Raw genomic sequence first — 19,259 nt, 5'->3', positions numbered from 1 at the left:
AAGAAAAAATATAAGACAAACAAGTTTTTTCTGTTGAGAGTTCATGATGAAATGTAATAGTTGCTCCCTAATGTCCAAAGCTACTGCTCATTCATAAGCTATTAATGATGATAATGAATATCATGCTTTTGCCCGCTATAATTATGTGCCGAGGTTTTGTATATGTGTAACACTAGCAAAACTTGTTTATATACTTGTGATTGTAATCACATCAGTTACATCAAAGCTTACAAAATGGCACAGTAGCATTTAGAAAAAAATGTCCATGGCAGCTTAATATTTTCAGGGAATGAGTAAAACATATTTATTTCTTGATGGGCTCAAAACTTATTGTATATCATTATTAATATTGTGGTATATTTAAAAAGTAGATGAGCTATTAATATATAATATGTGATTGTTACAAAATCATTAAAATAAAGAGGGAAGGTATAATTCCTTGCAAGCCAATTCATAGCAAAATGAAGTAGAGTTTTGACACCTAATCCTGATTCCTACTTTTTTCTTGAACGGCTCAAATTACTCACAAAAATGTATTGAAGTATTTTTATGTACTTAACATTCACTTGAAAAGTTTATGTTTCTCCAATTCTCTGAGAGGAGTATAGCTCTCCTCACATTCCAATTTGGTTGCTCCCTTTCCATTTGAAAATGGCACTCTAGCATTGGGTGAACAAAAATGGGGAGTGCCTTTTCTGACTCCACTGTGACGCAATGAGAGCCGGAAAGTAGGTTTGTTTCTACATGAGGTGAGGAAATTCATTAAAGAATCTGATATGATGAGAATTATCTTGCCGACAACTTGACAAACTTGAGATTTCCGGGTTACTCATGATACAGAATAGCCACCCTAAAGTTCTTTGCTTCTGATTTTGTCCAACAGAACAATCTTTCCTATGTGTACTTTGCTATGAATTTTGTGTTGTTGTTTTGTTTTTTCAAAATTATTCAAGAATGTATTTCCATGTCTGCTTAAATTGTATACTTTTCTACGTCTCTCTTTCATCACAGACTCTTCTCTGCACCTAGATCCATCAGTATTTATTTAGCATCTCAATATGACAGACTCACTGATGTCCACTGTTTCACAGATAAATTCCTTAGAATGCACCTATTGCATGATGGCTGGTTTTAGCCTATTCTCTTGCTGTGATAATGCATTGCAGGAGAGTCATGTGCCCTAGTTCAACATTTCTGAGTGTCCTGGACGAAATCAGAGATCAGGAAAAGAGGTATTGATTGTTTCTCTTGAAAAATAGAGATGTGCTGCCAGATTTGAGATGTTTTCTGAGAGTAAACATTTATGGCTGTCAATGAAAAACAGGAATTATAGGCAGATAATAAAATACCTCTGTAAAGTCTTTTTGACATAGATTGTCAAAGAAATTTAATTGCTTGAAAACCAAAATTATGTCATTGTTATCCTTGTGAATGAGATTCAGAAATATTGGTATTACTCTTTACTTTGAACTTTCTGATATAATCTCAATTTTACTCTCATACTTTTATATTTGATGATGGAAATCTTCTCAACCACCATACTGGCAACCAGAAGATAACTAGATTCTTTGGAAAGAATCTAACTATAGAACTGTTAGATCTATATTCTACTTAGGTAGCCATAAGCATTCTAATCTATAAAAAAAGTTAGGTTGGATGGACGGCTCAATTGCAGCATACCCTGTGATAAACAATGAAAAAACTGAATGACATCTATGTCTGCAAGTAACTAAGCTCTTACTGTAGTGATGCAATCCAAGTAGGCTTTGGTGAATCTCTCTAATGCTATACTAGATGAGGTGATATCTCTAGCGTATAAAACTTAAGCGGCTACCTGCCTCTCCATCTTGAGTAAAATTGATAATAATGATTGTGGTAGACATATGATCAAAGTTAGATGGTTCAGCTTTCAACCATACCAAAGTTCCGGGTAATTTTGGGTTCACTCAGTACAAAAAATTGAATAATTGAAAAATCAAAGCCGTTTCCCACCTGACCTCTATGATTACCTACTTTTAAGTATGTTCACCCATTGCAACCTTCCTTGTACATATTTGTTACATTGATATAATTTTACTCATGATACTTGTTTTCAGTTACAATTTTTAATTTTCCATAAAAGTGAAAAAAATATCATCTGCACTGAATACCTTAGAAACCTTTCACTCCCTTATCTCCTTTGAATTGCCTGTGTTGCCTGCAACCTTCCACCATATTCAGTCCTGCTAAGAAAAATTTCTGAGTTATCTTTGAGTTTTAAAGGGAGCACATTGAAAATTCCTGTAAAATCTGTAATTGGCCTGTCAAACGTGGAATTTTGACTATTAAATGTTATTACACCAGAAATTAGATGGTAGACAAGAGATGGCAAAATTTCATATTTGAATTTAATGCCTAGTAAACTAAATTATTATGTATGTCTGATTTTAGGAGAGTTACAACGAATCTAAGAAGCGAGAAGAAGAGAGAAAGAAAGCACTCATTGCAATGAACAAGAAATCACCAAAGGCACATGTCACTCCTGAGCAGCGACAGTGCCAGACAAAGATTAAGGAGCTGAGAACAAAGTATGAGAAGAAGGGAAATGAAGAGATGGAGAACCAACAAGAAGAAAAGGACAGAGAACCAAGACTTACTAATATAGTGTCAGATTATGACCTTAAACTCTTTCAAGAAGCCCAGGCATTGGCTAGTGAAAAAATTGTAAGTAATTATCATGTTTTTCTCTGATTTGCAAATTATTGGCCGGTTAATCTGGTGTATACCTCACTTGAATTGATATGCTTATAAACAGTTTCAAAGTGTTCTCTTTAGTTGGATTCTTAAATATTCCCTGAATATTGCTGGTTAATGCAAACAGATGTTTTAATTTTTTCTTTTATTGGATATCACATGAAAATTTTGCTCTTCTTGTATCTTCTTTTATATTTCCCATTTATTCCTATGCTACACATAATGTGAAAATAAGTAATTTTTGATGAATTCAGTTGCAAATATAAAGGCAGCAATCGATAAATGTTAGTGTTTTTCAAGGCACTCTCAAGGCACTCTCATTTGTTCAAGCACTATAATTTTTTATTTAATTTCAAATTCGAATGAAGCACTTTGAAATGGAGGGTTGGAATTATGGCATACAACTTTATTTCCCTAATTACTACACTAATGTTTACCTCTTGACTAGAAAACAAATAGGTCCCTTAGTTGTTTAATAACAGATGCTGGTTAGAGATTAGTGAAAATGGCAAATGATTGGGGATTAATTAATGGATAAACATTGCTTCTGTTTGAACCATTGCCAAGAACTGAAAGCATCTAACCAGGATTCATTGACAAACTTTTGCCTTAAGTATTGCAAAGTCATATGTTAAGAGTGTTTTAAGAAAATCTCCATCCAGATTTTTTTAAATAAAGAAATAAGGGGATACTTAAAAGAATTTAATAATGTTAGTATGATGAGGTTTGGGAACTGCTGGAAACCAGTCTTTGGCTCCCAACACAAATTGAAATTTTTGGAAAATAATGGAAAAATGTGCTAAATTGGCTCACCATTGGTACTTGTTTGTAGGAACATGACTCCTTATCACTTGTAACTGAAAAAAATGAGTATGTATTGTGAAGAGAATGAAGGATGAAAAAATGAGATAATGGACTCACAATATTAAATTTTGGGATGAGCGAGGTGAAAAAATCTTGAGTCACAAATCTGTAAATGAATTGACAAGTAATGGGTCAAATATATGTATGTATTTTAAAGTGCTTCAAGTCTCTCATTCGTTTTTGCAAGTTTACTTCAAGAACCAGAATAAAAATCAGAACTATGAAAAATGCCTTCATAGTGAATAATAATAATGGTGCCTCCGAGTAGACATCCCAGGGCAGCTATTCTTTTGGAAAGATAAAAACATGTGAGATATGGCCAGAAATGGTCGTTTTAATCTGCATTTGAGTCTAAAGTCTTGTTTATTCAGCCAGCATTCAACTAGGGATTGTCGCGCGCTCAAGTGAAAGCACTTTTATGGGCCCACCCTAATATCTCTACTTACATATTACCTCAAAAACCACTGATAGGTTCGATTATTTATAAGGATGACTGAAAACTTTTCAAGTTAGTTTAAAAAAGAACAGAAAGCCCCTGTAATGCAATCATAGGCTTCAGAGATATAACATATGAGGTGGATGTTAGTTGAATATATTTATTCTCTTGAATAATTGTCTTTCAAAAAGTGATGAGTGAAGATGAAATGAATAACTTTCAACAGTTTCTAAAAATATCAAGTATAATTGAATATAGGCATTGATTGCAAAAGCATTCACTTTTTGAATAAGAGAAATTTCTATTACTGTTCTTGTGAGGCTACATGCTGAGTATTAGTTCATTACTTGTGTGGGATTGGCTGGGGAAAATTAAACTTCCATGAGCAAAAGTTTTCAACCGCAGACGAGTTCTTTTTCACTACCATTAATTCTTTACCTTAAGCTTTTGCGGAATAAGGAAAGCTAGACTTAAGTATTTTGTGAAATGGAAAAAATTTAGAAAGGGAAAAAACATGTAGCATTCTGCAGATATTAATTATTGATCTTTGCTTGGCTCCTTTGGTTACAGCATGAAGCTAAAAGGGTACAGGATTGTTCATTTTTTCTCATTGAACATGCATTTGTTCAAAATTTTTGCAAGATCTTTGGATTTGAAAAGCAGTATACCAGTGTTTTGGGATTCTAAAAGTATAAATTACAATGTCCTTTAGCATCAGTCATGAACTGTTGTAAAATAAGTTGCTATGTAAAATACGTTGCACATGAACTATCATTTATACCACTGTCAACCTTCTGCAGATAAAGAAATGGTGGAGACTCAGTGATTAAATGATTAGGAATGTTACAATTGTTGCATTACTCATTCATTTCCATTGGTGTTTTCACCCTCTACCTAACACCATTGCGTGGATGCGGGATATATTGCAGATGAGCATAAAGAGTTTGACTTATGCGGAGAAAGCTTATATAAGACTTTATTCATGGTTTATTCTTTAGCTGGAAAAAATATTTGATGCTTGGCAGCTTTCATTGCATTTAAATTGTTTTATTTCAATCTAATGGCATGCTTTTCTTTTGAATAGGAAGAGGACTTAAAGGGTCTGCCATATGTCAAGGGCACTAAATATATAGAGATGGGAAAATTTGAGATGGAAGTTTGGTATCAGAGTCCATACCCAGAAGACTATGCCAGACTTCCCAAACTTTATTTATGTGAATATTGTCTGCGGTACATGAAGAGCCGCACTATTCTGAAGAGACATCTAGCAAAATGTGTTTGGAGGCATCCCCCAGGAGAGGAAGTATATCGGTGAGTTTAGTGTTTTATTCATAATTTGTAGTTATAAAATAGATGATGTCTTTTATTTAAAGCATGATTAAGACTTATTAGCTCCTCTTTCACCAAAACCCAAAGGGTAGTTTGCAAGGGTAATTTGAGGAATGATGGTAAAAGGTTTTAGTTTTATTGCATTTGGTTTGAGATTAATTTATAGACTCATAGGACTTACACTTAAAGGTATGGAATCAAGATAAAAGAAGGCATTTTGCTTTTCCTTTTATTTGTGGCCTAGGTTTCATTACAGCAGAACATATTTTAAGGTGAAGATGTTAACAGCTAAAGTTGGTATAATGTATCATAACCCAAGTCGCAAGTAAACCTTTTTATGTGGAAAAGCAAAGTTTCTTCTTTCATCATATTGGATTTTCTCCATGTTCTGCCAGAAACTGTGCTGTTTATCAAGTTTGTATTCCTGGTCAATATTGAAAATATTGAAATACAACATTCTACAAAATTGATGTATGTTTTTGTTGACCAGGTAATGATCATCAGTACATGAAAATGTAGTCTTCTTTTATATCTTTAATGGCTTGAGAAATTTTTAGTACTTGACAACCCCCAATTAAAAATTTTTGTTTTAATCCTTCATTAGTTTTCTACACAATCCTTAATTTTTGAGGTGGTGAATTTTTATTCTTTAAATTGCAAAAATCATTTCCCTTCCTTTTTCAAGAGAGATATCTTCAAAATCCAAACTAACCTCCTAGATGAGTTCAAGAGAAAATACAGAAAAGCCAGTAGATTTACTTTTTATTTAACCTGCTCTATAATTTTTTTTGTAACTTTCTCTAACCCAACATAGATGAGCTACCTTTTGTAAAAATACTTTATCTTTATGAGTGCAATACAGAAACTGATTTTTACTAGGTTGAATGTATTTGGCCAATTTATGGTTTCTCATAGCTGCTATTTATGTATTTCAGAATTCTAAGACCTTTTCGGGTATCCTTTCTTTCAATGGTTCTTTCTTCCATTTGATATTCATCAAACAAATGTTTCTTTGAATGATTACCAATATTTATTGTATTTTTCTCAGAATTATCTGTATTCTTCCCTATTCACCCAAGCTTTGAAAAGTCCTCTTAATGACCTTAAGAAATATTAAGGAGTATTTGTTTAAGAAATTAAATGCAGGCTTTCATAGTGATTCACACTTTTTAGTTTTTGTGTTGAGTGGAGTAATTATTGTGTATGTAGTGTCTATGAAGGCTTATAGCCATAGATTATGATATTAGGTGATATAAGAATAGCAAAGGGGCCCTAAGACCTGGCTAGTGAAAAAGATTGCCCTGATTTCTGTTCATTTCTAGAGCATTTATTTTCTATTAAAAATCCATTTTTGTGCAGTTTGAGCTCTTCAGTTCTGTGCTTAAGAGAGTAATTCTACTCTTTCCATCTTAAATATAATGTTATGAGCTCTCAGTTAGTCTCAATACTGTCCCATGTAGCTTGGCTGAATGCTCAGCAGATGTAGGTCACTGTTTTCCCCCCTCAGCTCGCGTAAACTCATTCTCCTTGTTATGCATTGTTGTATTATTTCGGATGAGTGGGAATCTCCCAGGTTGCTCTCATGAATGATACCTTTTGATCTCCCAATGAAGCTGGAAGACTACCACCTTTCTAAAATACACATACAAAATAAAAACTTTGGATCTTCACTCACATGTTCAAGAAGCTCTTGGTAGATCCACATGCAAGTTTCCTTTTGTTCATCTGAGAGCACTCGCAGCACGAACTTTGTGCACACCATTCTCATGCCCATGTTTTTGATCACAAGTCAATGCATAGCACTTTTAGGAATACCAAGTTCATCAGAAACCATGTGAACACTTAATCTGCGATCCTTGTCCAACAAAGCCTTCACTCTTGCATCACTTTTTGAGGCCTAAGGGCACCCTGCGCGTTCAGCATCTGTAGCATCTTCTCTGCCCTCCTGAAACAACTTGTGCTACTCAAAAACACCCAATCTATCAATGGTGTAATCACCACAAGCTACCTTGGGCATATCATGAGTCTCTTTTCTGATTTTGCCTAGTTTCTAGCAAAATTTGATGACGTACAACTGTTCAAATACCGATTCATGTCAGAGCATAACAAGGTCATATGGTAGAGGTTTTGCAAAAAAATGAGCATGATTTTGCAAAGGCTGGGAGCCAAGTGCCACTGATCCCCAGCCTTTCCTGAGACTCCCCTTCCTCGAAGCCACCCAGAGAAGTCTGTCTATCCAATGAAAAATAGTAAATAGTCTTACTACTTTTGGGGCAGAACTTGTACTTGGTTCATGTAAGAATGATTGGAGATTTGATTGAACATTTTGTACTAAAAATAAATTCCCAAGGGGTTTCTACAAATTTTATATTCCCACCTATAGGTTATTTGTAGTTAACACAAACTTAATAAAAAATTGCTTATTTATCTGTTCAAGCCAAATGATTTTTTCCACAGTGAATCTCTGCGTATAATATTTTTACTCAACATAATTATTCATACTGTGGGTTGTTTTGTTTGGTATGCCCTTCGTGGTATTAATTTTTTTATAAACGTATTAAGAAGGGAAGCAGGCTTTTAGAAAAGCATGATTTCAATGGAATTAAAAGAACTTTGATTAGTGTACTTAATTAATTGACATTGAAAGTTTAATAGGTTTGGTAAAGAACAAATTAGTCAGGAGTTGGTGTAGGAGACGTGATTAATCAATTAATTAGTTCTGGAATGAGTAGGAGACTGGTGACAAAGACTGAAGATCGGTATCAAGAGTGATTTTGAAGGGATCATCAATTATATTAAAGGAAGAGATGGAAGAAACCAATGAAAAAACAAAAAATGATTGAAAATATGGAAGAATTAAGGAAATAAAAGCTAATGATGAAGTGAATGATGAAGGGAGGGCAGGTTGAAAGAAAGAAACAGTCAAAGCAAGGAAATAGCTTGAGAAAGACCATACAAAGTTGAAGAACTACTCAAATTTGGAAGGTATAAACTAGTTAATAAAAAAGTAAAAGAAGTCAGCTGAGACGGAGGAAATTAAAGAAGGATGAGACAGATTACTGCTAGAAAATTGTAATTGCAATTGTAGCATGATGAAAAGACCCATGCAACATGAAAGAGAAGCCATCCGTGACTTCAATATAGAAGGGGAAGAGTAAGTTTAGTAAAAAGATGTAAGTGGTGACGATTTAACTTTGGAGGAGAATTTTAAACATCTAGTGAATTGATGAAGTAAGGAATGAGGAGGTGTACTGAAGAGGGTAAATGAGGAAAGTACCCTACTCAGATTAATTTACAAAAGGATTAGAATTAGATAGACCACACATAAAGAAGGAATGGCTTACCAAAAGATATAATAAAAACTTCAGTAGAAGGAACAGTGAAGAAAGGTTGGGGCAGATTACCAAATTGATGATGATATATAGGAACCAATCCTAAGGGTAGACCACACAATATTCAAAACCCAAACACGTTTTAACTAAACATACTTTGTAATTTTGTACATTTTCCTGTTTAAAATATAGCAGTTATTAGGAAAGGCAACCAAGATTATTATCGGCCTAAACTATTCCATGAATTTGTTTTATTTATTATGAATAACTGATCATAGTACTTTTCCAATTGATATATATCAAGTGGAAAAGTGATCAGTTCATTATGTTCAGTTATGATCAGCTATGATCAGTTATTCATTATGTTCGACTTCCACCCCATCACGCCTGAAGCTGGTCAATTTGTTTATTTATTATGTTTATATAAGTGAGACAGTGATCATGTGTCGGGTTAAAGGACTCCCTGAAATTTGACTATTGTACTAATTAAAATGATGAATGTGGTAATTATGTTGATACTTAGCCTGACATCATTTTGATGCACCCATTGAAAAAAATTTCTGTTATGGTATGGTTTATTCTGTTGCATTAGTGAAGTCAGATTTCTAGAAGAATGTTATCGAGAAATCAGAGGTAGCTGTTGATGGTTGAATTGTCTGTTTAATCATTGACTGTTTCTCTGCATAACCCATCCTTAGGAATGCAAAGACTAAATAACCCAAATTATGTTTGAAGGTTGAAAATAAGTATCATGAAAATTTTTGTTTATTTGCTCTATGTTTACGTATTTCTGCTTTGAATGCACATTATATTACTGTCTATTTTTTGAGAATTTTTATATATTTTTCTTATTAACACATTTACAATTGTTGTATAATCTTCATCATGTATGATATTTTGAGAATTTGTTGCTAAATTTTGCCCTTTGTGTTGCTAAATGCAAAATTAAAGAATTTAATCATCATTGGATTATGTCTAATGCTTAATGAAGTGTGCCATTCCAACCATCAAAATAATGATAGTTGCTTATTAGTGCTTTTCACGTAGTGTACTAACTGCTATCTATTTTTTAGGAAAGAAAAAATATCTGTCTGGGAAGTTGATGGCAAGAGATACAAACAATACTGCCAGAACCTCTGCCTTCTTGCAAAATTTTTTCTGGACCACAAGACTCTCTACTATGATGTAGAGCCATTCCTCTTTTACGTGATGACCATTTGTGACTCTGAGGGGTGCCACACAGTTGGGTACTTCAGCAAAGTAAGTGATCATGCTAATTTTCTATTTTAAATGCTTGAAAATATGCACTAGAAATCACGTACTTGTTAGGTCTAAATTTTCTATTATTGTAAACATTTTTCATGTTAGTTTAGAGCATCTCAGCATTAAGATTCATGAAATGTGATTTTTTATATGAATTCGTTAATCACAAAGTGCTGCATTTATGTAATTTCTTAAAATTTTGGATAAGGTGTAATTTATTAAGCTGCAAAAATATTCTTTCCATCTTGCAAAATGAAATTTATACTTGCATTAATTAGATTCACTTCTGGAGAAGCGATAGATTTCCGGTAAGAAAATGGGCATGGAGTGGATCACAGACCCTTTCTCTTCGATCATATTAATGTTCTTATTATTGTTATACTTTCAAGTTTTTCTTGAAAGAGCAATGAGGCATATGTGTAATAAAAAGTATGCATAAATTCCTCTCGGGTCCTCCACTGGGTTATATCGTCCACCTTGGCCTCAGAATACCAAATCTTTTACCAATTAAAAGTATCATTGAACTTATTCTGTTCGGTGTAATAACCAGGATAAATAACAGATCCTGGCAATCATGTATTTGGATACATAAGTGAATGAACTTGAGACCCAATAGAGTTTTGTGGATTTCCGAGGAGCAATGTGCTCTATGCATATTGAAAACACATAGCGCAGGCACTGACAACTAGCATGATTCATTTCTATGATTAGGGATACATTGTATGGACACTCTTATGCCTCATGAAAGACAACATTAAAATAAGAACAAAATGGTTTTCCGGTGAAGTCAGAAATACTTAAGACAGTGGAATACTTATGTTTAAATTTGAAAACATATCATCTTGTGAAAGTGCACTTGTAGTTATATTACCTCAAACATTTTAACAAAACAAGACATCATGGGATCAACTCTACTTAGTTTTAAATGAAATATGAAGTGCACATACAGTGAAATCTCAATTATCCATTTGTGGATTATGCATTTTGGGTATTATCCATGCTGTTCTCTACCTGTCATCTCAAAATTTGAATTTATTTATTTATTTACCATTAGTCCGAAAACAGCACATTTTGGCATTTAGATCAGACTGTTAACAGTTATAACAATGGTCACATTTACAAACACCCAAGCCCTAGGTGGAGGTAAACCCACCCAGGCGGGAATCGAACACTTGACCCTTAGAATGGCAGACGAGGATGTTACCCTGCCGCCACGAGGGTCGGCGAATAAAATGACAATCGTAAAAATAATTAATTGCTTTCAAACTTCGATTTAATTTTTATAATGTGAAGTACAATTGCTGGGTTTTAAAAACTAGGGCATTCTTAAGAGTTTTTAATTTCACAAAATAATATGTTGTTAATAATATTTAATGTTTTAATTTCAACATTTTTGTACTATCTGCACTTTCTCATTATCATATTCCTCACATTATTGAGAATTCCATGGTATTCTTTAAGGTGGGAAAAATATATAGCTTTGCCATGTTACAAATAAGTCATCAGCTATCTACACTGCATTATTTGAATCATTATTATATGATGAATTTAAATCTTTATCAGCGATTCTTTGTGGATAATTATCCTTTGCTAGTCATTTGTTTTTTCTTGACTACGTGATTCGTTTAACTTTCTGAGGAAAATGTGTTCTGCTATTCATTTGATGAAAGGTTTTCTGTTGTTGAAAAAGTATTGTTCCACCCTTATAAAAATGGCCGAAAAATGCAGAAAATTGTAGTTTTCATCGCGAAAAATTGCAAATTAATCACAAGGAATGAAAAAAGAGAGTGTCCTTTTACATATCTGTTTCTATCAAGATCATATTTCATGTATATTTTAGTTTTCCGTGTTTTTTGATTATCATCATGAATCCATTAGCTCGGATAATCATGAGTACACTATTTCAAATATGATCTATAAGCCTTTTGATCATAAGTTAGGTAGTCATTGGACTCTTGACAATTACGTTTCTGAAAGAGGACATACATCATCATTTTTATTGATAATTTGGTGGATTGTCTTGGAGAAAGGAGGTTAGTGCCCCTTGTTGTTGTACCCGTTGCCTCAGCTCACCCTTCTTTGGTCAAAGGTAGTTTACTACGAGTATTTCATCATTTCTCAGTGAACGTTAAAACAGGAAGTAAATGCAATATGCCATTAGTAAATCAAATTTAGTGTGAAATGATTGTCTCTATAATTACATGGGTAGTCTGAAAACTTTCCGATTTAACAATAAAATGAATTATTTTTTCTTCAAATTAAGTTATATTTGTCAACATAGTCTCCATTTAGGTTGATGTCATTTTTTTCCGTCGATGCTATAATTTTTTTACCCTTTCAAATAGTAGTTGACGTCTTTCTCCACAAAATAGACGTTTAAGTATGCAATATCCTCCTCGCCCAATGAAAATCCCTGTCCTCCAAGGAAAACTTAAAGGTTAGGAAACAGGGAAATGTTGCCGGGAACCAGATCTGGTGAATATGGTGAGTGGTCGACCAATTCAAATTGCAAATCGCCAATTTTAGCCATGGCGTTCGTCCAAGTGTGAATAGGTGGGTTGTCCTGATTGAAAAGCACTTTCTTTTTCTTAAAATGCAGTCTTTTTTTCAATTCTGCCTTTATCCTGTCAATAAATGCTGCATATTACTCTCCCGTTATCGTATTATCTTTTTGAAGATAATCGATGACCGTGACAACTCCGAAAAACAGGCGCCTTCACCTTCCCGGCCGATGGAACAATCTTCGCCTTTTTTGGAGCAGGTTCACCCTTTGCAGTCCGCTGTTTTGAATGTTCTTTCGTCTTCGGAATGTAGTGGTGGATCCAAGTTTCATTTGCAGTTATGAATCCACGCCAAAAAAATATGACTCACTGCCTTGAAACAGCTACTACAGGGCCTTGGAAATGTACTTTCGAATGCGTTTTTGATCCAAAGTGAGCAAACGCGACACCCAACGTGTGGTTAGTTTACGCATATCCAATTCTTCCGTCAACATATGGCAATTCCATTCTTTCGATATGCCCTTAGCCTTTGTTGTCTCTCGTAATCTTAACTCGACCGTCGTTTAGTACCATTTGGTGAACTTTTTCACAGTTATTGGTGGTTGTCGCAGATTTTGGCCGTCCCGAACGCTCATTATCAGCCAAGCTGTTACGGCCACGTTTAAATTCAGCTGCCCTAAATTTCATGGTCCTAAATGATGCTGCAGAGTCCCCTTAAGTAGGCGTATTGCTTTTCAAAAACAAATATTTAATGACATCTCGACCCTTAATTTTTTCCATTTCATAAATACTTTCATAACGACTCACTCAAACCATTGTCAAAAAACTGAGTGCCTAAAATGGCTGAAATTTTGGTGAGTACCATTCAACGCAAGAGCAAGCATATTCCCTAACTTTTGTTGAGGAGTGCTGCCATCTTCATTTTGAGGTCGATAGGTTTTTCAGATCACCCACGTATACGTTTTAAGTGAACATTATTTTGTTAGTTGTTGCCACAATTAGTTTGGAGTTGCACAATTAGTTTAGATGAGGATAGAGCTCGCCGAATGCTAAGTCCTGTGATATGTGAAATTTAGAAATCAAGTTGAGGGGGAGGGCGACAGTCCTTTCCTTTACTCCCTTCAGTTTCCTAGAAAGGTCTGGTACCTGAAAAATCACACACTGCACAAATTCATGAATGAACGAGAGAGCGTCGAGAAACATATCAACAGGACTACCTTGCCCTCCAAACAGGAAACTTCAAAAATTATTCTTTATGCATTTTGTAATTGTTCTCCTAAAATTACCTACACAAACTGCCCCAATTTATCATTTCCAGGAGATTGCAATGGCAACAATGGATGGTGCCATTGTATTGACTTCGGATTTCGAGCCGACTTACGCGAAATTCTTATTAGAGCGATTCTAACCTCCGGAATACCTGCCTACTGCTCTTCTCGTTCTCCCAACTCAAACCTCCCCATCTTTCCTCCCACCCCCACTCATGTTCGCGACCCCTTCAATTAGCCCTCCAAAACCCCTGAAACTCCGCCCACGCCCCTTTCCCACGCGTTTTCCGTGCATTGTTATGTCACGTCGCCAGTAGAGAAGGAGAGTGGCGCGATTGGGGGGGGGGGTGGGGTGGAGGGCCGAGAGGGAGGCACCGGAGGTCCTTGGCTCGCCTGGGCCGCATGCATATAACCTCTTCCCTTCCCACGGATTTCAGCGACGAAAGTTCGCCCTCGAAATTTGTTCAGAGTTGAATCGGCGAAGGAATGAAAGGAAGGATAGCGCGCCCCCTTTGATTTTATGTGCGCCAAGAGTGGCCGCGTACCGAAAAACTCGGGAAATAATAACATTTTCTGTGTATTTTTTTCATGGAATCCTTGGAAAGTCGAGCGTCATTATTTCTGCCCATGTGGACGTCGTTGTATTTTAACTGAAACTTTTCCCGTCACTCTCATTCCACCATCCTATACATCATTCGGGGAAGATGGGATGCACATATGACCTTAGCATTTATTGTCAATTTATTTAGATGGCGAGTGTCATAGTTATGAAATGAAATCTATGAAATTTTAGGAAAACGATTGAGGACGACACATAGTAACAATTGAACTGAATAGTGTACATTGTTTTCTCACCGTGAGTTGTATTATTCAATAATGCTCAACGGTAGAAAATTCAAAATGTCATATAAACGTAGAGGAATGTTATTCATGAACTAGTAGCGTGAAGTCACGGATAACGTACGCACTTTGCTTTAAATATTACGGAAAGTAAAAATAAATTCTAACGTATTGTAAAGAATTTCAACAATTATTGTTTCTTTAACTCACTGACCTACTTTTGGCTATGTATATGATAGTGTAATATGTAAGTTTTGTTGAATTGATTTAAATTTAGCATAGAATTGATCTACTTCAATTATCTATTCGTGAAGGTTGATATATAGTAAGCCTTGAATAAATATAACAAACGTGTTGAAAATCTAGAAAAATCTGCTAAGCCAGTGAAATGCGCTGAAATATATTTATACTTTCGAACGTCATCAACTTTATATGTAATGATAAATATTTATGGCTATTCCAAAATGCGTTTCCTTCGAATGATTTCGCAAATTTAAGCTGTATGCAGTCATACATGTTACGTATATCCTTGATGGCCACCAAACAGTAGTTGAAAGTTAAGTGGTAGCAATGGAATGGTTTTTAAGAAGTTACATCAGGAGTTGCGAGTGCCTTTTTAAGCTGTTTCTATTGCGCATTGTGGTGCTGGGAAACGATTTTCTCATTTATGACATGCATTCTCTTTACATTTATATTCATGGTACGATCCGCAAATACAAGTAAGGATACGATTGAAATTCAAGATTCAACATGCGCACTTGATTTTTTTAAATATTTTAATTTGGTGTTTTCCTCGTTTCTCTAGTGATGCCCAAGTCCCATAGCGTCATGTTGGAACTTGACGTTTCACCACGGCAACTTAAAATTTGAACAGGCTGCTGCATGTTGACCAATCTCGATGTTGCGAATTATCTATATTGGACTCGTACTTGTTAGGGTAGATGACAATGCTCATTGAGGTTTAAATAATTACTCCCAACAATACGTTTGATGAAAACCAATTTGTTATTAGTTGGCAAAAGATACAAACCTGAGAAAGCCACGGAATATAAAGTTTCAGTAATACTTTGAAGTGTCTGCTCTGGAGTGGGACTAGTCTTGGCCATTTACTAATTAGAGAGCACCAGAGAACCATGTGTAATCTCTGGAAAGCTTAATCTGAAGTTATCTCCTGCGAAAATGGAAATGTTAGTTCGGAAAACCTGAAAGAAACCTGACAATTCATAAACTGTTGAAAGTGTATGAAACCGGAATTTTATTGAATCTTCTACGTGTCGACGTATCAGTGCGTAGGCTATTTGCACGCACCCTCAATGATTTTTCCGGGTATTGAAATATTGTGAAGGGAGCCAGGAAAAAAATTCCGTATTTCAACATTCTGCTCGCCCGTACAGGTGTTTGTGTGTACCTCTTGCGTAATTGTATTGTAGTAAACGTCGAGTATTATAAACTGCGGTGCCCTTGATTACCACCTTTCAATCGGGAGGAAGGAATTAAGACTGATTCCTAAATCGTAGCCTTATATTTGACATTTATATCTGGTCCCCCACCTTGATCAAAATATAGGGCTATGCTGCTATCATAAATACTTTGTTCTAAAATTAACATAGTATACGTTGACAGTTCAAGGGCAAAATTTATTTTTTCTTTTTTTGATTTGAAGGAACTGCAAAGGACGAATATTTTAGGAAAAGTAAGAATTACAATTTTACACGAAAAAGGGGAGTATTCAGGAAGAGGAAACGAATAGGAAAGAGTGGAGGGCTGCGTTTAACTAATATTCACATTTAAAGGGTAGTGAACGATAATTCAGTCAGCCCTAAAGGAAATATGTTAACAAAATACCCATTTTAGTCGCATTGTCATGTGACTCAGCCCCACCAAACCGATTTCACATTAATCCTGACATGATTGAAATAGCTCGCTCTACATGTCGATCATAAACTGGGATACGTCCTTATAGTTTGGAATTTAGCGTGGAGGGGTGGGAATTTGGTAGTAGTTAAGAAGGAATTATTTCTTCACTATAAAATTCAACGAAGCCATTCCGATTCGACTCTGTGTGATATGTTCGATGAGGACAATTTCTCGCCAACCATGGGGGAAAAGCACCGGGATGCCAAGGTCAAGGCTGCATAGAAAACTTGCGGTCAGGGAGTGAATATTATACATTGTAATGGGACACACACAGAGTCAAGTTAAACTTTATTTTACTTTTATAATAGCATTAAATTATTACAAAAGGGCTTGAGATAAGGAAACAGATTGATCGACAGGGAACTCCTAGATAATTATGATTTCATGGTCAACCGAGTGTTACTGAACCTTTGTACAAGGTTGTCACATAGATAACACTTAAGCCATGCAACCTATTGCTGGAACTCAAAATCGTAATTAGCAGTGTATTACCATAAAGGTACCATCAGTCATGTTTTTCGCTTTACTTTTATTGTATTTTTGATAGGCAAAAATAAGGGTTTGTGATAGAATAAATTAAATGACTGTTTTGAGAGTTCTCGTAATGTATGGAACTTCATTAAGAACATCGATACTGCCGATTTACAAATGAATCTGCTTCAGGAAGTATTGAATGGGCGTTTCGATTGGGTTATGCCGAAGCTTTTGGCAAAAGAAAATGGAAGGTTTTTCCTGGAATGTTCTATCGGTATTTATTCATTTAATCATGATTTCATGAAATTTCGCCAGAGAAGTACTAGCCCCCCAATGATCGCGGTCTGACGAGTTACCGTTACATTTTTTAAGGGGCGAACTAAAATGAAAAGCATTACCTTGCCCTTGGTGTTGAACGATTATTCCACCCTTTGTTTAAAGAATGAATAGAGGTAATGCGCCCTATATAATAATAACAACGACCTTCCATCGATTATTATAAAATTATTTGTATTTCCTGAATGATTACCGTGAAAAAATTCGAAAAGGTGTCATGGCACGAGTAGCAATCAACAAGATGCTTAATTTAGTCAAAAACTCTAATGTAGGATTCCAAAATATCTAGCTAGGTAATCTCTCGACTGTAAGCAAGGATTTTATTTAGGCGAGGCGTCAGATTTGTGAAACTATATTTTTTAATTCATTATCTATCCATGAATATCTATGCTAAAAGGAAGAGCTGAAATTATTGCTCATGTCAATAACTAATTACTTTTTTATTCTACTGCGAAGATTCTTTTATTATTTGCCGGGATACCAATCCAGATACGTAAAATTATAAAAAAAATAATGTTATTATTAATTCTACTAGAATTCGTAGGCATACATATCCTTTGATCTATCGCTGTGGTTTAACATGAAACTCTGGACGCTGGTGGCATTGTCTTGTGTAATTTTTATGTGGATTTGGTGAGGTCATTACAATCAAGAAATGTTGCTTTGTGCAATTATAAAAACAAATATAGTTATTAGATAAGGTGTTCAACTTATTATGAACTTACAGAGAAACTAGTTCCCATTACCATTACTATTTGTTAAGGTTCTGGCATTTGACGTGTTATCCGTGAGAAGTTTAAATTTCGAGCGAAACTTCGGACATGTTTTTCTCCGATCAAACATTTTCATAAATTAAAAACTGATCTCTGGCTTCGAGAACCGGGATTTTTAATCCCAGGATATCCAGGTGCATTTCTTTCCGGGATAGGGAATGAATTCCGGGATTGAAAAATTGAGGATAATTCGGGATTTTCTCGTATCCCGAGATTACGGGTTTTAGGTCAAGGTATTTTTGCATCATCTATCATCCAAATTAAAATACATGTAGTTGCAATAAGTATGGCTAATGACGAGCGATATATAGATAAATATTTATCGATCTATATAAGGGCATCGATGAACCGGAAGGCTCACTGCCCTCCCTGCCCATGTTTCGCCTCTATCTTCCTTGAACTCATATCGGAGCGCCAGGAGGCCAAATACTTGCGGTATTAAGGGTAAGATGTAATATTATTTTTTTCCATTTGGCGGACGTTTCATATATATTTTTTCCGCTCGACTCCTTCTCCCCCGTTCTCTTCGCCCGCGTCGTCTTCTTTCCCCGCACCGTAACTAACCCCTTCTGCCTCCTCCCCCGCTCACGCATGCACGTGTATGCCCATCCCCTTTCCTCTCCAACACCCTCTCCACCACTCTCCCCCGCCGCGCAAACAGAAGGCCAAGAGGGAGGGAGATGAACGGGGGGAGGGAAAGAGGGAGAGAGAGGCGCCGGGGTCATCGACCTCCACCGCCGTCGGCCGACGCCGCCGCCGACGTCGGTGGTGGAGATTCGCACTTCCTCCTCCCCACCTCTCTCCCGTCGTCTGATCTCTCCCCGTCCCCTTCATCCGAACACATCCTCCTCCCCCTCTCCTCCCCCCTCTACTCTGCAAAAAAAGGCAAGGTTGATAAAAAAATTGGGAGCTCCCGCGCCCCCTCCCCTCCCCCCCTACTCTCCCGTCCCGCGCACACTCCGGGGTTTTTGGGTGGGTCACTGCGCCCCCGGTATGGATTTTGGCGGCGGGGACTGCGGACTGACGGTGGAAAAGCGGTGGCGAAGGTGGGTGGAGGGGCACGGAGGAGGAATTGGGGAGAGGAGGAGGGTGGTGTAGGGGGTGGCCTCCTCCTTTCCTATTCTCCTCCTCCGCGCCGGCCCCCCTCCCCATTTTAATGCCACTGTCCTCCCCCACTGTCGACTCCCGATCGA

The 19,259-nt window shown here is 36.2% G+C and overlaps 1 protein-coding gene across 1 annotated transcript in view; it reads left to right on the top strand.

Annotated features, from left to right (window-relative positions):
- chm (lysine acetyltransferase chameau) overlaps positions 1-19,259 on the top strand; it is a 290,705-nt gene that overhangs the window by 21,938 nt on the left and 249,508 nt on the right. The window contains exons 5-7 of the mRNA XM_071598473.1: positions 2,431-2,703; positions 5,118-5,344; positions 9,768-9,954. Of these exons, the coding sequence (XP_071454574.1) occupies positions 2,431-2,703; positions 5,118-5,344; positions 9,768-9,954 (687 nt within the window). The remainder of the gene's footprint in view (positions 1-2,430; positions 2,704-5,117; positions 5,345-9,767; positions 9,955-19,259) is intronic.

Source organism: Hetaerina americana, unplaced genomic scaffold, assembly GCF_022747635.1.
Source record: "Hetaerina americana unplaced genomic scaffold, ioHetAmer1.1.p SCAF_10, whole genome shotgun sequence".
Classification (NCBI taxonomy): Eukaryota; Metazoa; Arthropoda; class Insecta; order Odonata; family Calopterygidae; genus Hetaerina; species Hetaerina americana.
This window is presented reverse-complemented; position numbering and strand designations above follow the sequence as displayed.